We start from the raw sequence: 24,426 nt of genomic DNA, 5'->3' as shown, positions 1-24,426 counted from the left end.
GAGGCGATATCGTCTTACAAGGATGTACTGTAAATAATTGCGTGTAAGTGCTATGCCCACATTGAAGCACATAGTAAATAATATAATTTATAATCCCACAAATTTATCTGAAATGTTGAGGGTACAATATTCAGTAATCATAACAGACCCCTGAGTGGCGCTGTTGTGCGAAATTGAACAAGTATTTTGTGTTTACACAATGACAGACAGCTCTTTTAAAGTTTTACCTCGGATACCCAGCTCAGCTCATAGTAAGTAATATTCTTAGGTTTATAATGTAATAAATAGAAAAAAAATCCAAACGTTAAGAATATTTGTCAAGTAATGGTCGTGTTCAAAACATAGATAAATGCACACTTTTGTTGTAGTTCTGTAAACAACTGTGCACGGCTTAGCAGATCTGTAATCTTACCCTCGCTCAGTAAAACTGCCTTCGGACCCCTCTGCTCTACCATACCGCATGATCATATTTCACAAAATATCAGGCGCTAACTTTAGCCAAACTGTGTGTATCCGTCATGACGAGCCACATTCTGTTTCTGTCAGACGCCCCTGCTCGTGATGGTTGGTACTACAGGCGCTCATCTCTCCTGTTTGAGGCCAGGTAAAAACAAGCTTCATTATTGCACTTAATTTGTACCCAGCAGGTTTTCTTGACATGCTTTTATTTGAAAGACAAATTTGACGGTGAACAGACTGTATATGAAAGACTACAACTCATAATTACTGTCGAGACTGCTGAAGTGCAGCTGTAAACACTCGACTCCTCTTCAGGGCCAGTATTTTTTGTGGAGGTCTGCCATTGTTTCTCAGAGTTACAACCATGATCACTAAATAAATAAATAAATAAATATTCATAAGCAAAACTATTATCAATATTATCAATTTCCTGTTAATAATAAACAACCAGTGTAGCTGATATACTATACTTACTGATTAGGAGACTGGATTCATAGATGGATAAATGAACATACAATATTTTAGGGGGGGTGTGACTGATTTGTGTATCTTTTTAATTGTTTAATTGTTTTGTTTTTAACTGTTTGGGTCATTTGCGAATTTGTTCCATTACCAAAAACTATACATATAAAAAAGTTGTGTAAATAAATAAATATATATATATATATATATATATATATATATATATATATATATATATATATATATATATATATATACACACACATATTTATTTATTTATTTACACAACTTTTTTTTTTTTTTTACAGCTCTTCACTTTTAACATTACAATAATTTCAGTAATAATAAATAATTTGCTACAGTGGAATGGAAAAAAAAAGTGCAAACAACCTAGGGTTGGGTAATAAAATAGGTATTTATTGAACAAACACCGTTGTCAATATCGATGATAAAAAACGTTTGGTATGTGGTTTCGATATGAAGCTATATAGTTTTATTAAAATGTGGCTTCTGAGCACGCGCCTTGGAAGCAATGCCAATAAGCTTAAGGTGGCTTTTTGGTTTCTTTTCTTGTACATCCCAGCCACTAGCTCCTTATCTGAAAGATTTTTAGCACAGTGGGTAATGTAGTCATTCAACTTCACAGTTTGTAACGTTCTACATGTATTTGAATAATGATGACTGGTTACTTTACTTGTAAGCTCAGAGTTAATTATCATATTATTATTATTATCATAATTAGTGTTGTTTACAGAGTTTAAGGTTTACTGCATCTCTATTACTGACACCTTACAGATGTTGATCTACCTTTACCATTGCACACACTTTGTAACGTTTTATTTATCACGTTTAAGATTCTCTTTAACTCTTCTGTTTGTTTTATTATAAAGAGATCAGATATTTTATATACATTTTTCTGCTTTTGTCTATTAAAACTATTTGCCATAGTAATGTTGTTAAAATAAAATAAAGTGGTTAAAAAATAAAATAAAAAAGCCTAATATTCCTAAATGTATTGCTAAAAAATATTCAATAATTATCAATATCGAGTGAAATGAAACATGATATAATGATAATTTTTGTTAGCACTTTTGCCCAGCCCTAACACAACCATTAAACTTACAAAAAAACTTTAATGAATTCACTACTAATTTAATGAACCTTAATGAATTTAATTACTAATAAACTGAATTTATAACATAATATAATAAAAACACAGGAAAACATAATTAAATTGTTTTTGTGCTAAATTTTAATAAAACACATACCCAAAACAGAATGAAAATAAATGAAATACATCATACAAATTAGCCAATAATTCTCCCAAAATGTCAAGTCATGTCATCTTTATTTGTCTTTACAGAAGCAGCTTAAAAAAGAGAGATAAAAAGGATAAACAACAATTACAATATTTCAGACTGTAAAAACAGTCTTTTTAAAGGAAACTGAAAAAATATTAATTGGATTTACTTTTTTTAAGGTACAGTGAAAAAAAACACATATTTTTGCATGTTTAAACTACTTAATTAAAATGATCTGAAACAACACAATTCTTCAACAGAATTTCATTGGGACAACTTAATTTTTTTATGTTCAATCAACATGAATTTGTTAAAAGTGTTAAGTTAACCTAATTGATTTGTGTTGGGTCAACATGATTGAATTACGTGGAGCCCTGCATTCTTTACATTGTAAGTGGTTGCAAACAATTTACATGAGCTGAATTTAAACAAACAAAATAAATGTGGTTTTGTTCAACTTAATTTGTTTGTTTAAATTCAGCGCATATAAATAACTTGCAACCACCTACCTTAAACAAATTTAGTAAATCCAATGAATCTATTTCAGTCTATTTGCTTGAAATTGTGACTGTTTTAAAAATATAGACCATATAGAAGTTGGCATCCTAATTAAATATTCAATTAAAATACTACCAACATGCAGAAAAGTTTAAATGTTTAAGAAACACAGAGGGTAAGTGAAGGTAAGAGACTGAAATCAGAAGTGGGACACAGTTAACCTTTTTCAGGTCCTCCCTGAAAACCTTTTGCTCTTCGTTGCTCTAAATTTAGACCTAAAAGTATCTGCAAGAAAAGTATCCATCAGCTCGGTGTGTCTGTAAAGCACTGAACCAAACCCCCACCCCGCTCCTCAAGACCTCCCATTCTAAACGCTCCTGAGATTTCACTCTTCTTGGGATGTAGAAGAGTGCAGTAACCCTGGCCAACTTGAAACAACTGGATTAACCTAAAAAACAGTCCTCTTGGGGAGCTCAAACTGTGATTTGATTTGCTTTGTGAAACACTGGTCTTAGTTTTCAGGTAAGAGGAGTCATTATGTTCATATTGCACAGGGAGAAATGCAGGTGATCAAATGTTATAATGAGCACTTAATCTGGACACGCTGGTGCCGAGATGTTAGGAGTATGTCAAGATGATTTATTATTGTTTGCAAATGGTAAAAATATATGTGGTTCTTGGAGAGAGCTGCCTCCTTCTGCATATCATAAATCATATACAGATCTAATAAACGTGGAGCACACTGGATCTCCTTCACATCTTAAATTAATTATGCATAAACACACAAATACAAATACATAGCACTCCAGGGCTCTTGTATTTAAATAAATACTTGGTTAATAATTTAATGGTGAAGTTTATGCTGAACTGTTTGAATTATTATTTATTTACTTTAGTTTTTTGGCAAGTTGAAATGCAGAAATGTTTTTTTTATCAGCTCCTAAAATATGTCTTGAATATGGTGTTCGGGATCCTCCAGCTTGCCATTGCAAGGGTTCAGGAGGACATTTAAGGAATTTGCTGACTAGATACCCATGGTGTATTTATTTAGTGTGCTAAAACAAAAATATCCCTCTTCGCAACAAGAGACCGGTGTTGCTGATCAGCTTAAAGTCTTACTAATTGACCATATTTTAAATTACTGTACATTATATTTATGTGGTTACACTTTTTATCCTTGTTACACCTTAAATTTGCTCAATATATAGTAATGACAGTAAATTTTGCATAATTATGTGCAAAACTTTTGGTAAGTAAATTTTGATAAATAATATTGCTGTACTTGAAGTGCTTTAAATCCTGTAATTAGGACACCTATTATTGTATGTTGTTTAAACATTGTATGACATTATAAAATCCTCAAGAATAGAACACAACTAGAAAAATGACTGCTGTTGTTGATGTCCTATGATTTTTACTTGCTCTAAAAGTGTGTCAAATACAAAAAACAGAAATGAAAGTGTACAATAAAAATGTAAATAAATAAATGAAATAAAATAAATCATTTAAAAATGATTATGTATCTATTTACAGTTGCAATCAGAAGTATTAGCCCCCCTGAATTATTTGCCCCCCTTTTATTTTTTCCCAATTTTTGTTTAACGGAGAGAAGATTTATTTTTTCCAACATATTTCTAAACATAATAGTTTTAATAACTCATTTCTAATAACTGATTTATTTTATCTTTGCCAAGATGACAGAAAATAATATTTGACTAGATATTTTTCAGGACACTTCTATACAGATTAAAGTGACATTTAAAGGCTTAACTAGGTTAATTAGGTTAACTAGGCAGGTTAGGGTAATTAGGCAAGTTATTGTTTAACGATGGTTTGTTCTGTAGACTATCCAAAAAAAAAATAGCCTAAAGAGGATAATAATTTTGACCTTAAAATGTTTTTTTTAAATTTTTTAACTGCTTTTATTCTAGTTGAAATAAAACAATTAAGACTTTCACCAGAAGAAAAAAATATTATCAGACATACGGTGAAAATTTCCTTGCTCTGTTAAACATAATTTGGGAAATATTTCAAAGAAAAAAGGGGGGGCTAATAATTCTGATTGCAACTGTACATAAAAATTCAAAAATATAAATGAAATAAAATAAATCATCAAGAATAGAACATAACCAATAAATGCATTTATTTATTTACATTTTTATTGTTTGATTCTGTTTACTGTATTTGACACACTTTTGGAGCAAGTAAAAATCACAGGACATCAACCAATTTTATAATATCAAATTAATGTTTGAACAACAGACAATAATATGTGTAAAATTACAGGTTTAAAGCACTTCAAGTACAGTAATATTATTTATCAAAATGTATAGATTTAGGGATAATAGCATATAATTATGCAAAATTAAATTGTACAATAAAAATTTAAATAAATAAATGCAACATGTAATATAAACATTTAATCTGTGAAAATGGAGGAGTTGTGGTAATTTGTATCTTTTCAAACTTTAAAATTCCTCCTGGCCACAGAATTCATTTTATTTCAGAATAAAAAGCATGTATGTTTATGATAAACATTAATCATTTTGTTGATATGTTAAGCATTTCAGTAAATTTAAAGTAATTTAGTAAAATACTTAAGCTCAAAAAAATATTTTTGCTGCTTGTTTAAACTACTTATTTAAAATAAGCTGAAACAGCACAATTCTTGAGATTTTATTAGGACAACCTAATTTGTAATGTTCAATCCAAAAATTTGTTAAAAGTGTTAGGTTAACTCAATCAATTTATGTTGGGACAACATGAATGAATTGTGTGAAACCCTGCATTTTTACAGTGCAATTCTGAGTTTTATTTTGGAACAACTTAATTGTTTTATGTTAAATCTACTTAAATTTGTTAAAACAATTAAGTTAACCTAATGGATTTGCTTTGGGATGACAAGAAGGAACTGTTTGGAACCCAGCATTTTTAGAATAAATTATAACTCGAGTTATATTTATTAAAAAAAAGATAGTTTTACCTTTCAATCTCCGGTTTAATTCCTATAATATTCTTTCAGATAATGCATGCCAATAAATAATGTTTGCCCATCATCTTCCACTTCAAATGTTTTCATATTTAATTTGTTTGCTCAGACTGCAGTGATGCCTGTCACTGGAACACCTGATCCAACCAACAAGAGGAAGAATCCTTCGAAAATCATCACAGACTTCTCAAACATCTCACAACATGGTCAGTGGCATCCACACACACACAAATACTCACAACATGATAACAACATTGCTACTCACTTGTGATATGCTGTGAAGAGCAAATGAGTGTTGTAAATGTCACACTTAATTACTAAAGTCCTTCTTGGTGTCCAGTGTCAACATTAAGAGCCAGAGCCAGAAATACCAAACAACCCCCAGGCTCTTGGTAAATATCTCGAGGTTCAAATCCCCACTGAAGAACAGTTAATTTATAGAGCGCATTAGTGCCACTTTTTCTGCAGCCCTGTACGAATTCTAATTATTTTTTCTGGGCATCTGTATTTTATTGAAGTGTTTCAAGCCATAAATCAAACCAAACACAGTTGTGAGGTGAACATCACAACAAGCTAAGATGTTTAGGAAAATGTATGTATAAATGTATTTGTTAGAAAAAAATTCTAAATAAAAAACATTTTCTTATGATATTTCTTCAAAATTTTGTAATTTTCATTCATTAATTTTCCTCCAGCTTAGTTCCTTATTTATCAAGGGTCGCTTCATCGGAATGAACTGCCAACTATGTTTTACACAGCTCCTTTCCAGCCACAACCCAGAACTGTGAAACACTCATACACTCTCACATTTACAGTTGAAGTCAGAATTATTAGCCCCTTTTTGATTTTTTTTCCCTCTTTTAAATATTTCCCAAATGATTTTTAACAGAGCAAGGAATTTTTCACAGTATGTCTGATAATATTTTTTCTTCTAGAGAAAGTCTTATTTGTTTTATTTCGGCTACGATGAAGGCAGTTATTAATTTTTTTATAAACATTTTTGGGACAAAATTATTAGCCCCTTTAAGCTAATTTTTTTTCGATAATCTACAGAACAAATCACTGTTATACAATAAGGCCTTATTACCCTAACCTGCCTAGTTCACCTTATTAACCCAGTTAAGCCTTTGAATGTCACTTTAAGCTGTATAGAAGTGTCTTGAAAAATATCTAGTAAAATATTATTTACTGTCATCATGGCAAAGATAAAATAAATCAGTTATTAGAAATGAGTTATTATTCTTAGAAATGTGCTGAAACAATCTTCCCTCTGTTAAACAGAAATTGGGGAAAAAAATTAACAGGGGGCCCAATAATTCAGGGGGGCTAATAATTCTGACTTCAACTGTACACTCGTACACTACAGCCTATTTTGTGTACCCTATTCAACTGTGCATGTCTTTGGACTGTGGGGAAAACCAGAGGAAACCCACGCGAACACGGGGAGAAGATGCAAACTCCATACAGAAATAATATCTGGCCCAGCTGGGACTCGAACCAGCAACTTTCTTGCTTTGAGATGACAGAGCTAACCACTGAGCCATCGTGCCACCCTTATGCTGTCATTTTAATATTTAAAAAATAAAATAACAACAAACAAAGAACAAAAAACACTTTAGTTACGAAATATTTAGGTATAAATCCATATTTGGTGAAATAACCTTGATTTTAAATCCCAAAAAATGCTGGAAAAGACAAATGCTTCATTTGAAATCTTGTAGAAATCTTATAAGACCTTTTAGAATAAAACAAATTTTACCAATTGATTCAAACTGCAGTGTAAAAAGCAATTAGTTACTTGAAAAAAAAGACTAAAAGTGAGTAAATGTGTTGTAACTTTTAAGCTGATTTAATTTTTATCATTATGCACATGATTAATTTACTTAATAATTAATAAGGCGACGGTTTTACTCTTTTTTTTTTTAGGTAAAGAAGTCAACTAATTGTTTTCTACAATGTACACAACCTGACAAATCTTGTTGTCTATCCTAGTTTTAGAAAAAACTAATAATAACTTGACTTCTAGTTGATCATTTGATATCAGAAGTGGCTAATATGAAAGGCAAAGGCCTCTAGATTATGTTTATTTTAGCAAAATAAAATATGTGTCAGGGTTCTGCCACTTTGGTCTTGTAAATTCTTGTTTTGGTGGCAGAGCTCTGACACTACTCAATGTCTGGTCCTGTTTCTGTCTCTGTGTGCGCGCGCGCCGTCGTGGGTGTACGCAGAGTGTGCGCGCTGCCACATGATGTGGCCGCGCGCGCTCTGCGTCCCTCAGACGCGTGCGCTCTTGTACTCGTGTTTGTGTTTTCGTCTGTCAGCAGCGTGGTGTTTCATTCCCAGCGTCTCAGTCTTTTTGGTTTCGGTTTTGGTCGGCGCTGGGATGAAGCATGCACGCTGCGTGTGTGAGCTCACGGTGATTGCTTTCATTCATCGGGTGCTCGTGTCTTGCGTCTTTTGTCAAAGCACGTGGCTCGGTGTTTACATTGTGGTCACGTGCTTTTGTCGTGTGCTTCAGTGTTGTGTTATGTGAGCGCATGGCTTGTATTGTCTTTCTGTGTCATGCGCTCTCCCGTCTATTGTCTAGTCCCACCCTCCTTGTCAACCCATTATTAGTTAATTGTGTTCACCTGTGTGTCAATTTACTTTTTGCTTTATAATCTCCCTCATGTTTTCAGTCCTTTGTCAGTTCGTCGTCGAAAGTTTCCTGTCCTGTTGTGTCCAGCCCTGTCTTGTCCAGTCAGTCAAGTTTGTTTGTTCTTTTATTTGTTTCATTAGAGTTTTACCCCCTCGGGGTTGTTTGTTTTGCCTTTTTGTTTTCATTTTATTATTAATAAAAAACCCATTATTGCTGCATCTGAGTCCTCGCTCCTTTTTCCCCTCACCGAACGTGACAATATGTTCATGCCTTGATATTTAATTATTTAATTTAGACAGTAAGGTCGGACTTTGTTTTGACAAAAGTTGCGTCACTTAATAGAAATAATGTACAGTATAGAACATAAAGTCATGATGCAGTGGAAAAAGAGTTAATATTGTGTATGACTCCCATGAGCTTGGACTACTGCATCCACACATCTCTGCAATGACTCAAATAACTTACTAATTGAGTCATCTGGAATGGCAAAGAAAGCATTTTTGCAGGACTCCCAGAGTTCATCAAGATTCTTGGATTCATCTTCAATTCCTCCTTCATCTTACCCCAGATATGCTCAATAATGTTCATACCTGGTGACTGGGCTGGCCAATCTTGGAGCACCTTGACCTTCTTTGCTTTCAGGAATTTTGATGTGGAGGCTGAAGTATAAGAAGGAGCGATATCCTGCTGGAGAATCTGCCCTCTCCTGTGGTTTGTAATGTAATGGGCAGCACAAATGTCTTGATAGCTCAGGCTGTTGATGTTGATATTCACTCTGCAGATCTCTCGCACACCCATACTGAATGTAACATCAAATCATGACTCTTCTTCACCAAACTTGACTGATTTCTCTGAGAATCTTGGGTCCATGCGAGTTCCAATAGGTCTTCTGCACTATTTGATATGATTGAGATGATTAATTTAACAGATGATTAATCTACCTTTGCCACTTTTCCAAATGATTAATTGAAGTCAAGTTATTATTTGTTTTTCTTACAACAAGAGTTTTGTCAGGTAGTGTGATTGTTCCTAATGAATTATTGTGTTAAGTTTTATTTTATATGTATATTTTTTATACCTGTATTTTTAAAGTGTAAAGAAAGATCAACTGAATTACATTATTTGCGATGCTTCATAGAGCTGATGGCTATATTTGCTTGATGCGACTCTCTATTAAACATGATTGAATTAAATAAGTAAATAAGTTGAATTGATGCAAACCGTTAACTTATCGATATCCAGAATTATGATATACAATTTATACACACTCACACAACAGGTCTGTCTTTAAAGATGAACACATCATTGTTAAAAATCAGTGTTAAAAGGTGTTAAAGCAGAGCCACAAAAAGTATAACACACATTTGTAATAAGCCCATAACAACTACTGTATAGCAAACAACAAGTAGCTGTGTCTCAGTTTCTAAGAATAGAAACAGTTTGAATTGGCTTTAATGCACTATCATTAGGTTCAGTGAAAATGTCACGTTTGAACTAAATCAGCACACTAGAATGTTCTTTCTTGTGCTGAAGACATGGGTTATCAATTCCCCCAGTGCAATTACTCATCTTAGCTTTGATATAAAAACACACTAAAAATGCCTGTCTAATGAGTGGTTAGCCAGTGCTGTTTGTAGCTGGCCAATTATTCCGCTAAACAGAGCTAAATCTCAAAGACATTGTCAAACTGTGTGACTTCACAGCTTTCCTCTAATGAGCAGTTCAGTTATTAGGTGCTGTGTGTGTGTGTGAAGGTTGTTTAGTGTACTAGATTCTCCCTCTTCATCCGCTTGGCAGTGTGCTCATCATGGGCAGTTTGTTTACAGGACAACATTCTTGCAGCTCGCGTTTCAGCGCCAAATAAATTAACAGCAGAATTATTGCCAATAAGAAGGACTGCTCAGCAGAGATTACTAGCTGCTTCAAATTATTTAACTTCAGTCTGTTTCAGCAGATTGTCACGCATGCACACATTGGGACAAATATACTGGGCAATTTAAGCTTTATTAAAACTGATTACAAACACTTAGTTCCAGTTTGTGCATACATTTTTTACCATTTGTTCACTTGTTGGGTTTTTTGCATGTTGTAAAGAGTGGGGATGGGCAATATCTCATCTCTTGATTCTGATATTTTAAAAATGCATCACCATTCTCTTTTGAATTGATTCAGAACTTGGGTTTCAACAACAAATAGTGGTCTAGGGTAGATTTTAGCTGTACACACAAACGTTCACCAGGAAAAGCGCTTATGTGTTTGGCGACTCATGCAAGTTTTTTCAACATAGGCTCATTCTGAAAATGTAGCCCTATATACATTTCTGGAGATCGTGAGTTATGTAGCCAGAAGTGCTATTGGCTACATTTCATCTTTAAAATGAATGTTATTTCCTTTTTTGTTCCTTTTCGTACTTACCAGCTGACCGTTTACCTCTGTGTGGACGGCTTTCCCGCTGTTACAAAGTTGTGTAGTCAGCTCGCCAAGTACGTAGGTGGACTTAAGACGCAGATAGAAGTTGACTATGACGACAGGGTTCGAGTCTGGCAAAGAACTGTTCTAGAAAGCAAATAAAACAAAAATAGAAGCCAAAAAATGAAACAAACAATTAAATAACAGGGTGAGAAAATGGTAAAATCTGAAAACTTGGTAAAAATCAGGCTGCCCCAAGGGCTTTTCTTTTTCTGGATTGCTTTTAAAAACATTGAGGTTGGGTTAAGAGAAGAGGATGGGTGCTGGTCAATCGTACTTTTGAATACACTATTGGTTGGGTTTAGGGAAGGAGGAGAGTGGGTCAGTCGATCAGTCAGTCAGTCATTCAGTCAGTCAGTCGACAGTGGCCCCAGTTGATTTTACATGAAACAGGAGGCACAAATGGCACTTGAGAAAGAAATCTCAAAAAACATACACAGCAGCTTCTGGTGGATTCATGAAAACAAAAACTAAAAAAAAAAAAAAAAAAAAAAATGTAGCTCCTAGGACATATTTGGCACTCTCCAGAAATGTATTTAGGGGTACATTTTCAGAATGAGCCTGGGTTGCCAATGACAGTTGGGTTTAGAGGTGGGGTCGGGTGCCACGCCTTCTTTTAAAAACATTTTTGCATAACTGAACTTGTACAAATTAGAAACAAATCGGACTAAATGTGAGATCTGGCTGAACGCTCTTATAATTTGCTTTAGCGTTTCATAACTTTAATAATATTTATTTTAAGTACAAGTGTTATCTTTAAGAAATTGGCTGCAAGAAGAGTATGGCAGTTTGTAGCAACATCTGCTCAGAATAATTCAGGAGTGAATAGCAATGCATTTTTTATATTTCAGAAATAATTTATCTAACGCCACATAGCTTAAATACAAACAGAGATTTACTGACATTCTTTCATTCCATATTCACTTCATAACATCATTCAAATGTATTAAAAAAAATGTGACCAGGCACTGTTTGACATCACAGAATGAAAAGGAATTAATCCTACTTTATAGTATTATATTCAGTGGTAAAAGCATAGACAATTGGCATTGCATTATAAATGCACTTTATTCTTACACAAAAAAGATAGATATAAGAACTTAATGGCTATAATGAAACTAACATTATAATAGTGTGTGTGTGTGTGTGTGTGTGTGTGTGTGTGTGTGTGTGTGTGTGTCAACAAACACAAAACCTTTTAGGTAGAAAAAGTAAAAAATACTTTTCTCTAAAGAAGCAAGACTTTCACAGAGGAGAATTATTGTAACTGAAAAATAATTTAACATATATTAAAGTCTATCTTCATCTCTTATTCCTAACGAACAATACATATAAATGAATAAAAATTGTTAAGGTTTGAGTTAAAAGCAGTGTATGTGAGTGATTTCAGATGCATGCACGACTGAGTCATTAAAGCATCCATTCAACTGATTCTTTGAAAAACATTAATTCATAAGAAAGTCTTGCATCTGCATATGCCTACATTCATACTGTGGTGAAAACAGTAGCAAGAATATTTTGAATTGATTATTGCACAGTATTCATAAAGCAGCAGGCAACTAATACAGAATTAATGCTGCAGGTCACATTAAAATATAGTGGTTGTACAGTACACTGTATGAAAATATCTGTTGATTAACAATTATCCATAGCTGTGATTCACATGCATTTTTTGTCATTTGATAGATCCCATCATGCAATTCAAACAGAAAATATTTTTGAATAACAACATACCATAATAACATATTCATATACCACACTCTTTCATAAAACATACTTTTCAAAGTTACTTATTCAAAAGTACTTTTGTATTCATTATGCAATTTTAGTCAAAGCCACTGGCTCTTAAGAGTAGGTTATTAGTATTCATTTAACAAATTGTTCTAAAACACTGAATTATTTGGGAACAAACAGCCACTATTGGGAGTTCCCCTTCGGTTGGGGAACTTCAGTGCCATGAATGGGAGGATTCGGATCAGAAGCCGCTTATCTGGAGAGTATTGAACGGGCCAATGAATGAAATTAATTGGCAGCGTAAGCTTGCGCAGGTGTGCGACATCTGCAATCATCTCAGCATATAAGCACACCTGAAGCCAGCAGACGCCATCCTTTTCGCTTCAGATCCTTTCTGAGTGAGTCGATGAGGGTTCCTCTTGCTGATCAGCACTTCAGAGCGAACGAGTGTGTCTCCCGGTCCAGAGTGGGTCTTCGCGGTGGCAGACGGTCGAGCTGGGTTACTCCCTTGCCTGCGGTTCTTTGGGTCCGGTCCTCCAGAGCGGTGCGTATAGTTGCAACTTTCCTAAAAGAGCAACACAGTCGTGCAGCACGTCCTTTTCAGGATGGCGCTCCGACTGTGCGTTTCTGGATGCGGGGGTTTCCTGGCTCCGGATGATGGACACGATCACTGCATTGCATGTTTGGGGGTCCAGCATGTTAATGCGGTGCTCGCGGGCGGTTCATGTCGTCATTGCGATGCCATGACCGTTGCACAGCTAAGATCGCGGCTAACTTTCGCAAGAGAGCGAGCCACCCCAGTTGCCTCCTGTTCTAAAAAAGCAGCGGGCGCTCAGGCAGATCTGAGGGTTTCAGCGGGAGCTAATCCGCCGCCCACGGGCTCGCGGACCTCTCGCTCCTCACGGCGCTCCATCCAAGCTTCGGGTGGTGAGAGTGATCCGTCTAACCAGATGGTAGCTCTCACACTCGCTGACACCGGAGATCAGATGTCCTCCGCGGCATCGGAGGGTGGGCTTTCACTGTCCGACGAAGATCCGGACCCGCTCGCCCCCTCCGGGCAGGTGAGCGCTGTCAAATCGGATCCTGAAGCGGACATGTTAGCCGTGCTTTCCCGGGCTGCTTCGGCCGTGGGGTTGGAGATGGTTTATCCCCCAGCTCCGCGGCCGGACCGACTAGATGGGTGCTACGTAGAGGACCAGAAGGCGAAGCCTTCGAAGCCTCTCGTCCCCTTCTTCCCGGAAGTGCACAGTAGGCTCACGCAGTCCTGGAGGGCACCTTTCTCTGCCCGTGCTGCGAGTGCCTCCGCCCTCACCGCCCTTGACGGCGGAGCTGCCAGGGGGTATGAGGCGATCCCGTCAGTGGAGCGCGCTATCGCGGTCAATCTTTGTCCGCGCGGCGCCTCTACGTGGCGGGGTTTGCCCCGCCTCCCGTCCAAAGCCTGTAGGTTGTCTGCCTCCCTCGGAGCCAGAGCTTATAAGGCTGCGGGCCAGGCTGCTTCTGCTTTGCACGCGATGGCCACCTACCAGCGCTACCAAGCGCAGGCGCTGGCCGAGCTGCACGAGGGCGGGTCCAACCCAAGCTTATTACATGAGCTGCGCACCGCGACCGACTATGCTCTTCGGACTACTAAGTCCGCCGCGTGTGCGCTGGGGAGGACGATGTCCACACTTGTGGTTCAGGAACGCCACCTCTGGCTAAACCTGGCCGATATGCGCGACGTTGACAAAGTTCGCTTTCTTGACTCGCCCATATCCCAGGCTGGCCTGTTTGGCGACACCGTCGGTGAATTCACCCAGGAATTCAAGGCGGTGAAAGAGCAGTCGGATGCGATGGGCAATGTCATCTATCGGCGTGGCCGTAAGCCCGCTCCGCCCGCCGAGCCATCCACCTCCGCTGTTCCTCGCCGAGGGCGCCCGCCAACGAGTGCTGCCCCGCCCCCGCCTGCGCCTCCGGCCAAGCGGGCGCGGCGTTCACCTCGAAAGCAGGCAGCCCCTCCTGCCCAGGGCGCCGTTAAGTCCGGTAAACGGACCGCGAAGCGTCCCTGAGACAGGCCGTCCGGAGAAGAGGAAACTTGCTCTTTCCCCGCTGGAGGGCGGGGCCCCGATAACAACGGTACTTTTCAGTGCCACCAAAACATCAGTAAAAGAGCACTTTTTCCCTTCCCCGGATGTGACTGCACGAGTTCTGCCAGTCCGGGACGCGCTGCCTTCCGGCTCGCAGACTCTACGTGCTTCGCCAGTGGCTCACGAGCGCTGGGGGGACGGTCTCCCTTCCCTCAGCCCTCCAGCCCCCTCTCCGGAGTCAGGGTGCGGAGCCAGAGCGAATCGCTCTCCTCCAGCTTTTCCGCGGGACCCTCGTGCTTCCCGGATCAGCACACCCACTCCGCGCTGCCCCACCGCTGGTACGTCAGCGATTGTAGCGATGACTCCATTAGCGAGGGCTCTGCCTGCCTGGTTAGCGCGGGCCAGCCCCTCGCGGTGGCTCATACGCACAATCAGACTCGGTTACGCGATTCAGTTCGCGAAACGGCCCCCCAAGTTTACGGGCGTGTATTTCTCCAGGGTCAACCCCCTGTCCGCCCCTGTCTTGCGAGAGGAGATTGCTGCCCTCCTGGCGAAGGGTGCAATCGAGCCGGTTCCTCCAGCCGAGATGGAGAGTGGGTTTTACAGCCCATACTTCATCGTACCCAAAAAGAGCGGTGGGTCACGGCCAATCCTAGATCTGCGCGTTTTGAACCGCTGTCTGCACAAGCTGCCGTTCAGAATGCTCACGCAGAGGCGCATTCTCCAATGCGTTCGTCCTCGGGATTGGTTTGCAGCCATAGACCTGAAGGACGCGTATTTCCATGTCTCCATTCTTCCACGTCACCGCCAATTTCTGCGGTTTGCGTTCGAGGGTCGAGCGTGGCAGTACAAGGTCCTCCCCTTCGGGCTCTCTCTGTCTCCGCGGGTCTTCACCAAACTCGCGGAGGGTGCCCTAGCGCCCCTTCGGCTCGCGGGCATTCGCATACTCGGTTATCTCGACGACTGGCTGATTTTAGCCCACTCGCGGGAGCAATTGATTGTGCACAGGGACGAGGTGCTTCGGCATCTCCGCCTACTGGGGCTTCAGGTCAACCAAGAAAAGAGCAAACTCGCCCCCGTGCAGAGGATTTCTTTTCTCGGGATGGAGCTGGACTCGATCACCATGGTAGCGCACCTCTCCGAGGAACGCGCTCGCCTGTTGCTGAACTGTCTGAGGGAGCTCGACAGCAAACTAGTGGTCCCACTGAAGTTCTTTCAGAGGCTCCTGGGGCATATGGCATCCGCAGCCGCCGTCACGCCGCTCGGGTTGCTCCATATGAGACCACTTCAGCACTGGCTTCACGATCGGGTCCCCAGACGCGCATGGCACGCGGGCACACACCGGGTCTCGGTTACTGCGCTGTGTCGCCGCGCCCTCAGCCCTTGGAACGACCCCTCGTTCCTACAGGCCGGTGTGCCTCTAGGACAGGCGTCCAGCCATGTTGTTGTTTCAACAGACGCTTCCAACACGGGTTGGGGGGCCGTGTGTCGCGGGCATGCGGCTGCGGGCCTCTGGAAGGGTGCCCAGCTGCATTGGCATATCAATCGCCTAGAGCTGTTGGCAGTGTTCCTCGCTCTCCACCGCTTTTTACCGGTGCTGGAGCGGCAACACGTGCTGGTCAGGACGGACAGTACGGCGGCGGCGGCGTATATCAACCGCATGGGGGGTATGCGCTCTCGCCGCATGTCTCAGCTCGCCCGCCGTCTGCTCCTCTGGAGTCACCCGCGGCTGAAATCGCTGCGCGCCATTCACGTCCCAGGCACGCTCAATCGTGCAGCCGATGCGCTCTCACGACAGCTGTTACGCCCTGGAGAATGGAGACTCCACCCCGAGTCTGTTCAGCTGATATGGGCGCGATTCGGGGAGGCCCAGATCGATCTGTTTGCTTCCCCCGAGAACGCTCACTGCCAGTTGTTTTTTTCCCTGACCGAGGGCTCTCTCGGCACGGATGCACTGGCCCACAGCTGGCCTCGGGGCATGCGCAAGTATGCGTTTTCCCAAGTGAGCCTGCTCGCGCAGTTTCTGTGCAAGGTCAGGGAGGACGAGGAACAGGTTCTGCTAGTTGCGCCCCTTTGGCCCAACCGGACCTGGATATCAGAGCTCTCACTCCTCGCGACGGCCCTCCCCTGGCGGATCCCTTTGAGAGAGGACCTACTCTCTCAGGGACAGGGCACCATCTGGCACCCTCGCCCCGATCTTTGGAACCTCCACGTGTGGTCCCTAGACGCGAGGAAGACTTAGGTAACCTACCGACTGCGGTGGTTAATACCATCACTCAGGCTAGAGCCCCCTCCACGAGGCGCGCCTACGCCCTGAAGTGGAGTCTATTCACTGAATGGTGCGTCTCTCGCAGAGAAGACCCCCGAAATTGCCAGATTAGTGTTGTGCTCTCTTTCCTTCAAGAGAAGTTGGACAGCAGGCTGTCGCCCTCCACTCTCAAGGTTTACGTGGCCGCCATCTCCGCTTATCATAGCACGGTAGCTGGCGGCACCGTGGGAAAGCATAACCTGGTCATCCAGTTCCTTAGGGGTGCTAGGCGAATTAATCCATCTCGCCCCCCTCTCATGCCCTCTTGGGATCTCGCCCTCGTTCTCACGAGTCTGCGATCCGATCCCTTTGAGCCACTCGAATCAGTATCTCTAAGATTTCTGTCCCTGAAGACAGCTCTGCTGGTTGCGTTGGCCTCCATCAAGAGGGTCGGGGACCTGGAGGCATTTTCGGTCAGTGACTCGTGCCTGGAATTCGGGCCGGATTACTCTCACGTTATCCTGAGACCCCGCCCCGGTTATGTGCCCAAGGTTCCTACCACCCCCTTTAGAGATCAGGTAGTGAACCTGCAAGCGCTGCCCCCGGAGGAGGCAGACCCAGCCCTTTCTTTACTTTGTCCAGTTCGCGCTCTGCGCATTTATGTGGACCGTACTCAGAATTTTAGATCATCTGAGCAGCTCTTTGTCTGTTATGGCGGTCGGCAGCAGGGAAGTGCCGTATCGAAACAAAGATTATCCCACTGGATTGTGGATGCCATTTCAATCGCTTATTTGAGTCGAGGTCAGCCGTGTCCCCCGGGAGTATGTGCACACTCCACTCGGAGCGTTGCATCCTCTTGGGCGCGTGCACGCGGCGCCTCTCTAACAGACATCTGTAGAGCTGCGGGCTGGGCGACACCCAACACATTTGCAAGGTTTTACAATCTGCGTGTTGAGCCGGTTTCCTCAAGGGTATTAGGTAACCCTTTGGTGATTGAGGAGACAACTCGGTAGGGTGTTGAAACACGCTTGCTGCGCCATTCTCCCTAACACGGAGGTACGTGCGCCTTTTTTTTTATCTGTCAGTAAAGTTCCCCGTCAGGTGAGCCCTGCAGATTCCTCCGTGGCCCCCAGCACTGACTCAGCGGAGGAGTCACTTGCTGGCCCACTACGTTGTAGGTCTGCCCGCTGGTCAGCCCGCGTTTTGGGTATAGGTGCCTGCTATGCGTGATCCCCACTAGGCGATCCCATATGCTTATTCCGCCACGGTTAAGTCCCCCCCCTGGGCGGACCCGTGTCTTCCCTCTCCGCTAACCACTCTTTGCTATGCGTACTCCCCCTTTTTAGGGCTAGTCCATAGGTAAATTCTGCCATCTATCCCCCCCTTGGGTAACGGATGGCCTCCGCAGCGTCCTCCCTATCGGGATTGCACGCTTCCCAACGTACTGTCGTATTTCCTAGAATTATCTAGATGCTCACGACTTCCCAAAAAATATATCTAAATCCGTAAAACTTCTGTTGAAGTAGGATAAATTAGGGCCAGGGACACGTTGGAGGACCGCGCCCCCCATGATGTGGGTGCGTCACGCTTGCTTGACTATCTCCTCATCGGGGGTGTTGGTAAGGTGCAGTCATTGTGGCGCTTTCCATATTCTCCCATTCATGGCACTGAAGTTCCCCAACCGAAGGGGAACGTTCGAGGTTACAGAAGTAACCCTTCGTTCCCCGAGGAGGGGAACGGAAGTGCCATATTCCGTCGCCATAATGACTGTCCCTTAGCTGTTTGAAAGTCTCTTCAGCTTAAAAGGATGGCGTCTGCTGGCTTCAGGTGTGCTTATATGCTGAGATGATTGCAGATGTCGCACACCTGCGCAAGCTTACGCTGCCAATTAATTTCATTCATTGGCCCGTTCAATACTCTCCAGATAAGCGGCTTCTGATCCGAATCCTCCCATTCATGGCACTTCCGTTCCCCTCCTCGGGGAACGAAGGGTTACTTCTGTAACCTCGAACGTTCCCTCCAAGGCATGTTGATTAATTTTTTAAATGTTTTGTTTTAATTATTTGAAACTTTTTTAATTAGCTAAGTGAAAACACACACACACACACACACACACACACAACGAAAATATTCCTAGTAATGTGTCTAAAATGTAAGCTACTGAATATTGCTTTTTTTAATTGTTTGATTGAAAGCACTGTCAGCTTAAGCATAGCCCTGCTTTTGCTTTGTATATGTATCTTTCAAGATATAATATCTGCAAACATGCACTCTGCCTTGTTCTTTATTTTCCATAATTTATAAAACACACTCACACACACACACACACACACACACACACACACACACACACACACACACACACACACACACACACACACACACACACACACACACACACACACACACACACACACACACAGCTGAAGCTTTGGCCAGGGATCTGATTTACAGGGTAATGCAAGTATTGCTCAGCACAGCATCCTTCTTGTTGGTGTCGGATATGGCTTGATTCCAGGTTTAATGGCTGATATTAAAGTTAAGGAGTATAATTAAACTAAAAAAGTGCAGCGCTATTGCCCTTTATAATGGATAGGACCCGTATTTTGAAAGTAAACATATTTGTTTTCATGCTTCCTTTAGAGAAATATTTCTACACACGACATTTTGTAATGGCTCAAACTAGGTGATCATTCTGAAGAAAATTTCCCTTTTATCTAATCTTCAGCAGACCAGGAAGATGAGAATGCTGAAGCCTCTGAACTGGATTTGGGAACCAAAATCAAGACTCCTAAAGATGTGATGCTGGAGGAGCTGTCTCTCATGAAGAACAAAGGCTCCAAAATGTTCAAGATGAGACAGCAAAGAGTGGAGAAATTCATCGTCAGTGACGAGAACCTGGTCAGCAAATGAGGCATGAGAAAAGCAGTAGCTTTCATAGGACATTGAGGTTTATTGTGGATTCCTTCATATGGGAGTTACAATATAACACTTGATAAAAACCTTTAAAGATGGCTTTTATAATTGTGATGGAACTTGGGATAATGAATGTGCATGGTTGCTTATCATACTGTAAAGTGAAAAATCCTGCATGGTGTATCATATAAAGATAATAAGTACAAACAGGAACCTGGTGGGTTCTTGCCAACACAGGATCATTGGGAAAATGTGCCCTGGTGTACATTTTTGAGAACTAAGAAATGTGCTCACTGGTACATATTGCTGCATTATATGTGTAGAACAAATGCTACAGGGTGGTACCTCTGACTCCTTACCTCCATATGTACAGATTTTTGACTGGTTTCCTTGGTAGCTCACCACGAATAGCACCAGACTTGGCATCAGACTGGGGTTAAAGGCTAGCAAAGAAACAAAACCCAAAAAAAGACAGTGATGCTGTGGTAGAAGCATGCAGCTGTGATGGCTTTTTTTTTTTCTAGTTTGCTTTAGAAAACACTATTGGTTGGGTTTAGGAAAGGAGTGAATGGGTCATTTGATATCAGGCTTATATGTTATGCATGATGACATGATATTTGTAGACATGTATTCAGCGACCTCTGGTGGATTTCCACTAGTTTGAGAAAACCAGTAACCCCCAGTAACGTATTTGAAATTGTCAAAACTGCACACGCCACCCCCTTCAAGTGGATTTTTGAAAACAAAAACTGCGAGATAATGTAGTTCACGGTATTTTCAGTCATATTTGTCGGTTCTCAAAAATGTAGTCGTGAGAAACACATTTCCAATGAGCCTGTGTTGGATCTTCCAGCTGTGTATAAATGGTAAATGCAAGAGTTGTTTTCTGACTTGGTCATTTTTGTTGTGTTTTGTGGTTTTGTGTTTCCACTAGTTTTTTTATTTTGATAATTGTGATTTGTTTTGCACATCTAATATAACGCTTCATCAATCACATTTTCAAGTTAAGTCAAATTTGTATTTTTAGTTTATTTTATTTTCAACCTATCTTTTGGCTCAAAGTTTTGGCCTCTCATATCTTTTTAACAGTTACAATTTGCATCCATATTCTTACTAATCCTCTCACTACAAAATCTTAAAGGGATAGATTACCCACAGATGAAAATCTGCTCACTACTTACTTTCCAGCTTTCGTCAAAATAACTTATTTTGTGTTTAACAGAAAAAAAAATCAACATAGGCTAATTCTGAAAATTTAGCCCTATATATGTTTTTGGAGGTTGAGAGTTATGGAGCCAGAAGTATGTATAGCAGCGAGGATGAACGCTACGAGGTGGTGTGACGTTCTTTTTCGTGCTTACCAGCTGACCAAATGAAGCTCTTGTACTTCGCTTCCGCTTACTTCTTTATGGACAGCTTTCCCACTTTCACATGTCCAGTAGTTCACCATGCACGTCGGCAGACTTGAGACGCAGGGAGAAGAACAGTCAATCGGTGCTTTTGAAAACACTATTGGTTGGTTTAGGAAAGGAAGAAAGTGGATTGGTCGATTGGTCAGTCAGTCAGTCAGTCAACAGCAGCCTCTGGTGGATTCATGCAAGAAGAGCAGGCGCAAATGGCACTTGCAATAGAAATTTGAGATCTCAAAACGTGTACACATCAGCCTCTGGTGGACTCATGAAAATAAAAACTCCAAAAAAAAAAAACATACCTCCTTGGACATATTTGGCACTTGGCAGAAATGTATATAGGGGTACATTTTCAGAATGATCCTGGGTTGAAAAAAATGAAGGGTTAGTAAATGATGACAGAATGATCTTTTTTATGTCTTCAAAGTTGAACCTCAAGAACCTGGTTCCCTCTCTGGGATGTGAAATGACTGCTCCACATGAACAATCTCCCAACCCAGAGCCACCACGTGGTACTGTAAAGCTCAGTTTGTAACATCTCTCATTTATTATTATTAACATTAGTAGGATTACATTTCTTAACCAAAATTTAGTTTCTCTGTTCTTTTTGTGGCAGAGGAAGTAGATGTTGCTGCAGAGAAGGAAAAGAGACGACGTGAGTATGTTAAAACATATGTATCGCCTTGGGAACGAGCTATGAAAGATGACCAGGAACTTAAAGAAACCATGCAACTGAAGATGCCAGGGCCTCAAATTTACAAGGATCTTCCCAAGTACAAGAGCTTCAATAGGTACAGTATATAAAAATTGTTCTAGTTTTACCAATAATTTTATGCAGACCTATGACTACGCGATATGACAAAAATATCACATTATTACACACTGTAAGTTTTCATATACACTACCTGACAAAAGTCTTGTCATCAATCCCAGTTGTAAGAGCAACAAATAATAACTTTACTTCTAGTTGATCATTTGGAAAAGTTACAGAAGGCAAATTATTTCAGATGAATTATCTGTTGAACTGCATCCCAATCATCACAAATACTGCAGCAGACCTATTGGAACCCGCATGGATACAAGATTCTCTTAGAAATCTGGCAAGTTTGGTAAAGGAAAATCATGGTTTGGGGATACATTCAATATGGGGTTGTGCGAGCGATCTGCAGAGTGGATGGCAACAGCCTGAGATATCAAGACATTTATGCTGCTCATTACATTACAAACCACAGAAGAGGGCAGATTCTTCAGCAGGATAGCAAAAGTGGCAATGGTAGATTAATCATCTGTTAAATTGCATCTCAATCATATCAAATAGTGCAGAAGACCTATTGGAACCCGCATGGACCCAAGATTCTCACAGAAATCAGTCAAGTTTGGTGAAGGAGAGTCATGATTTGATGTTACATTCAGTATGGGGTGTGTGAGAGATCTGCAGAGTGTATGGCAACATCCACAGCCTGAGGTATCAAGTCATTTGTGCTGCCCATTAAATTACAAACCACAGGAGAGGGCAAATTCTTCAGCAGGATAGCGCTTCTTCTGATACTTCAGCCTCCACATCAAAGTTCCTGAAAGCAAAGAAGGTCAAGGTGCTCCAGGATTGGCCAGCCCAGTCACCAGACATGAACATTATTAAGTATGTCTGGGGTAAGATGAAGGAGGAGGCATTAAAGATGAATCCAAAGAATCTTGATGAACTCTGGGAGTCCTGCAAGAATGCTTTCTTTGCCATTCAAGTTATTTGAGTCATTGCAGAGATGTCTGGATGTAGTCGTCCAAGCTCATGGGAGTCATACACAATATTAATTATTTTTCCACTGCACCATTCTTTTATATTCTATACTGTGCATTATTTCTGTAAAGTGACAAGACTTTGTCTTAGCAAAGTCAGACCTTACTGTCCTAATTAAATAATTAAAATCAAGGCATGATCATATTTAATTTTTGTAAAATAAGCATAATCTAGATCAATCTAGACAAACAGATCATATTTCATGTTTCTCACTTTACAGTATTAAGAACTTTAAGGCAAATGTTTGATTAAAATGTAGAAATAGGAAATAAACTTTACATTTTTTTCCCCGCAACTAATGATTACAGGTCCAACATAAAATAAAATACATCGCTAAATAAGATGCAAAATGTAAACATTGTACTTTTGATTGCTACTCATTGCTCTTATAAATTATTAAATAATCTTACTGTAAACAGTGTATTTAGTTACACTGTAAAATAGACGCTAGACCATGTTATATAGCAGTAGACTTTTTATTTTGTTAATATGTTATGTATTGTCATAATTAACAGCCCTGTGTAGAGGCCATATCTTTTGATCGCTGTTCTTCGCCTTTTTTTTCTCCAAAAGAATGGCTCTTCCTTTTGGAGGATTTGAGAAGGCCTCTCGTCTTGTGACTTTTGAGCCTCCTGAGATCAAGAAAACCAACGAGGAGCCGCAGCCAGTGTCTCTATCACAGTATAATATTTGCTGTAGGCCTTCTTTCAACCGTACTCCAATCGGCTGGACGTGCAATGAAGAGCACGGCCACATCCACATGGAGATGGAAAACATCCCCTTTGATGGAGAGACTGACGACCTCTAAGAAACTAGCCCACCTGATGTGAAAAACAGACATTTAAATACAAAACAACATGCATGCTAAGCCATAAATGCCAAGTACACATGTATACACACATATACAGGCCAGCAAACAGGGACCTTATGCTCTCACACCCAAAAACTGATTCATATTTCTGCATGAAAATGGAAAGATCTTTGCCTTTCTTCCACTGTTCTGTGTGGGTTTTACAATGGAAACACATCACTGCATGCTGTGATCTGGTTCTTATTTTGCCAGATGCTTAATTAACTACAGTAATCTTTATGGTAATTATATACATGCACTAAATAACAGCCTACAGTGATCTAGCGCTGAAATAAACATTTGTCAATCAACTAAATATGGTCTGGTTTCTTATAAAATGATTGCGTCTGTCTGTGTACTGCATTAATAAGGTTTTTGATATCAGTTCAGTTGTTTAGCATTATTGAAACAAAGTCATTTGTAAAATGGTTTTTGACAATGGCGTATCTTATCATTAGTCTCTGCATTTATTAACCTTTGTTAACATTAACAAATGTAATTAATTAAAATGCTTATGTGATGAATAAATAAATGAGATTAATGTAAACATTAATATTAATAAATAATTTGGAACTATTACTCATTAATAGTTTAT

The 24,426-nt window shown here is 40.5% G+C and overlaps 1 protein-coding gene across 6 annotated transcripts; it reads left to right on the top strand.

Moving 5' to 3' along the window:
- Positions 1-8: 8 nt before the first annotated feature.
- Positions 9-24,147, top strand: myoz1b (myozenin 1b). Of its 6 annotated transcripts, none has more exons than XM_073917548.1 (7): positions 9-251; positions 547-604; positions 5,819-5,915; positions 19,590-19,762; positions 21,614-21,698; positions 21,803-21,977; positions 23,555-24,147. In XM_073917548.1, exons 3-7 carry the CDS (start codon positions 5,828-5,830, stop codon positions 23,787-23,789), a joined length of 756 nt encoding a protein of 251 aa, XP_073773649.1. In that variant the 5' UTR covers positions 9-251; positions 547-604; positions 5,819-5,827; the 3' UTR covers positions 23,790-24,147.
- The last annotated feature ends 279 nt before the right edge of the window (positions 24,148-24,426 follow it).

This window comes from Danio rerio, chromosome 12, assembly GCF_049306965.1.
Source record: "Danio rerio strain Tuebingen ecotype United States chromosome 12, GRCz12tu, whole genome shotgun sequence".
Lineage (NCBI taxonomy): Eukaryota > Metazoa > Chordata > Actinopteri > Cypriniformes > Danionidae > Danio > Danio rerio.
The sequence above is the reverse complement of the archived record's forward strand: the minus strand, read 5'-3'. Positions and strand labels throughout refer to the sequence as shown.

What these genes read in the sequence shown, in the direction of transcription:
- myoz1b (XM_073917548.1), top strand. Translation starts at nt 5,828, where the DNA reads ATGCCTGTCACTGGAACACCTGATCCAACCAACAAGAGGAAGAATCCT. An exon ending in TCGTCAGTGACGAGAACCTG is followed by an intron (nt 19,763 to 21,613) that starts GTCAGCAAATGA and finishes ATGTCTTCAAAG; the next exon opens with TTGAACCTCAAGAACCTGGT. An exon ending in AAGTACAAGAGCTTCAATAG is followed by an intron (nt 21,978 to 23,554) that starts GTACAGTATATA and finishes TTTCTCCAAAAG; the next exon opens with AATGGCTCTTCCTTTTGGAG.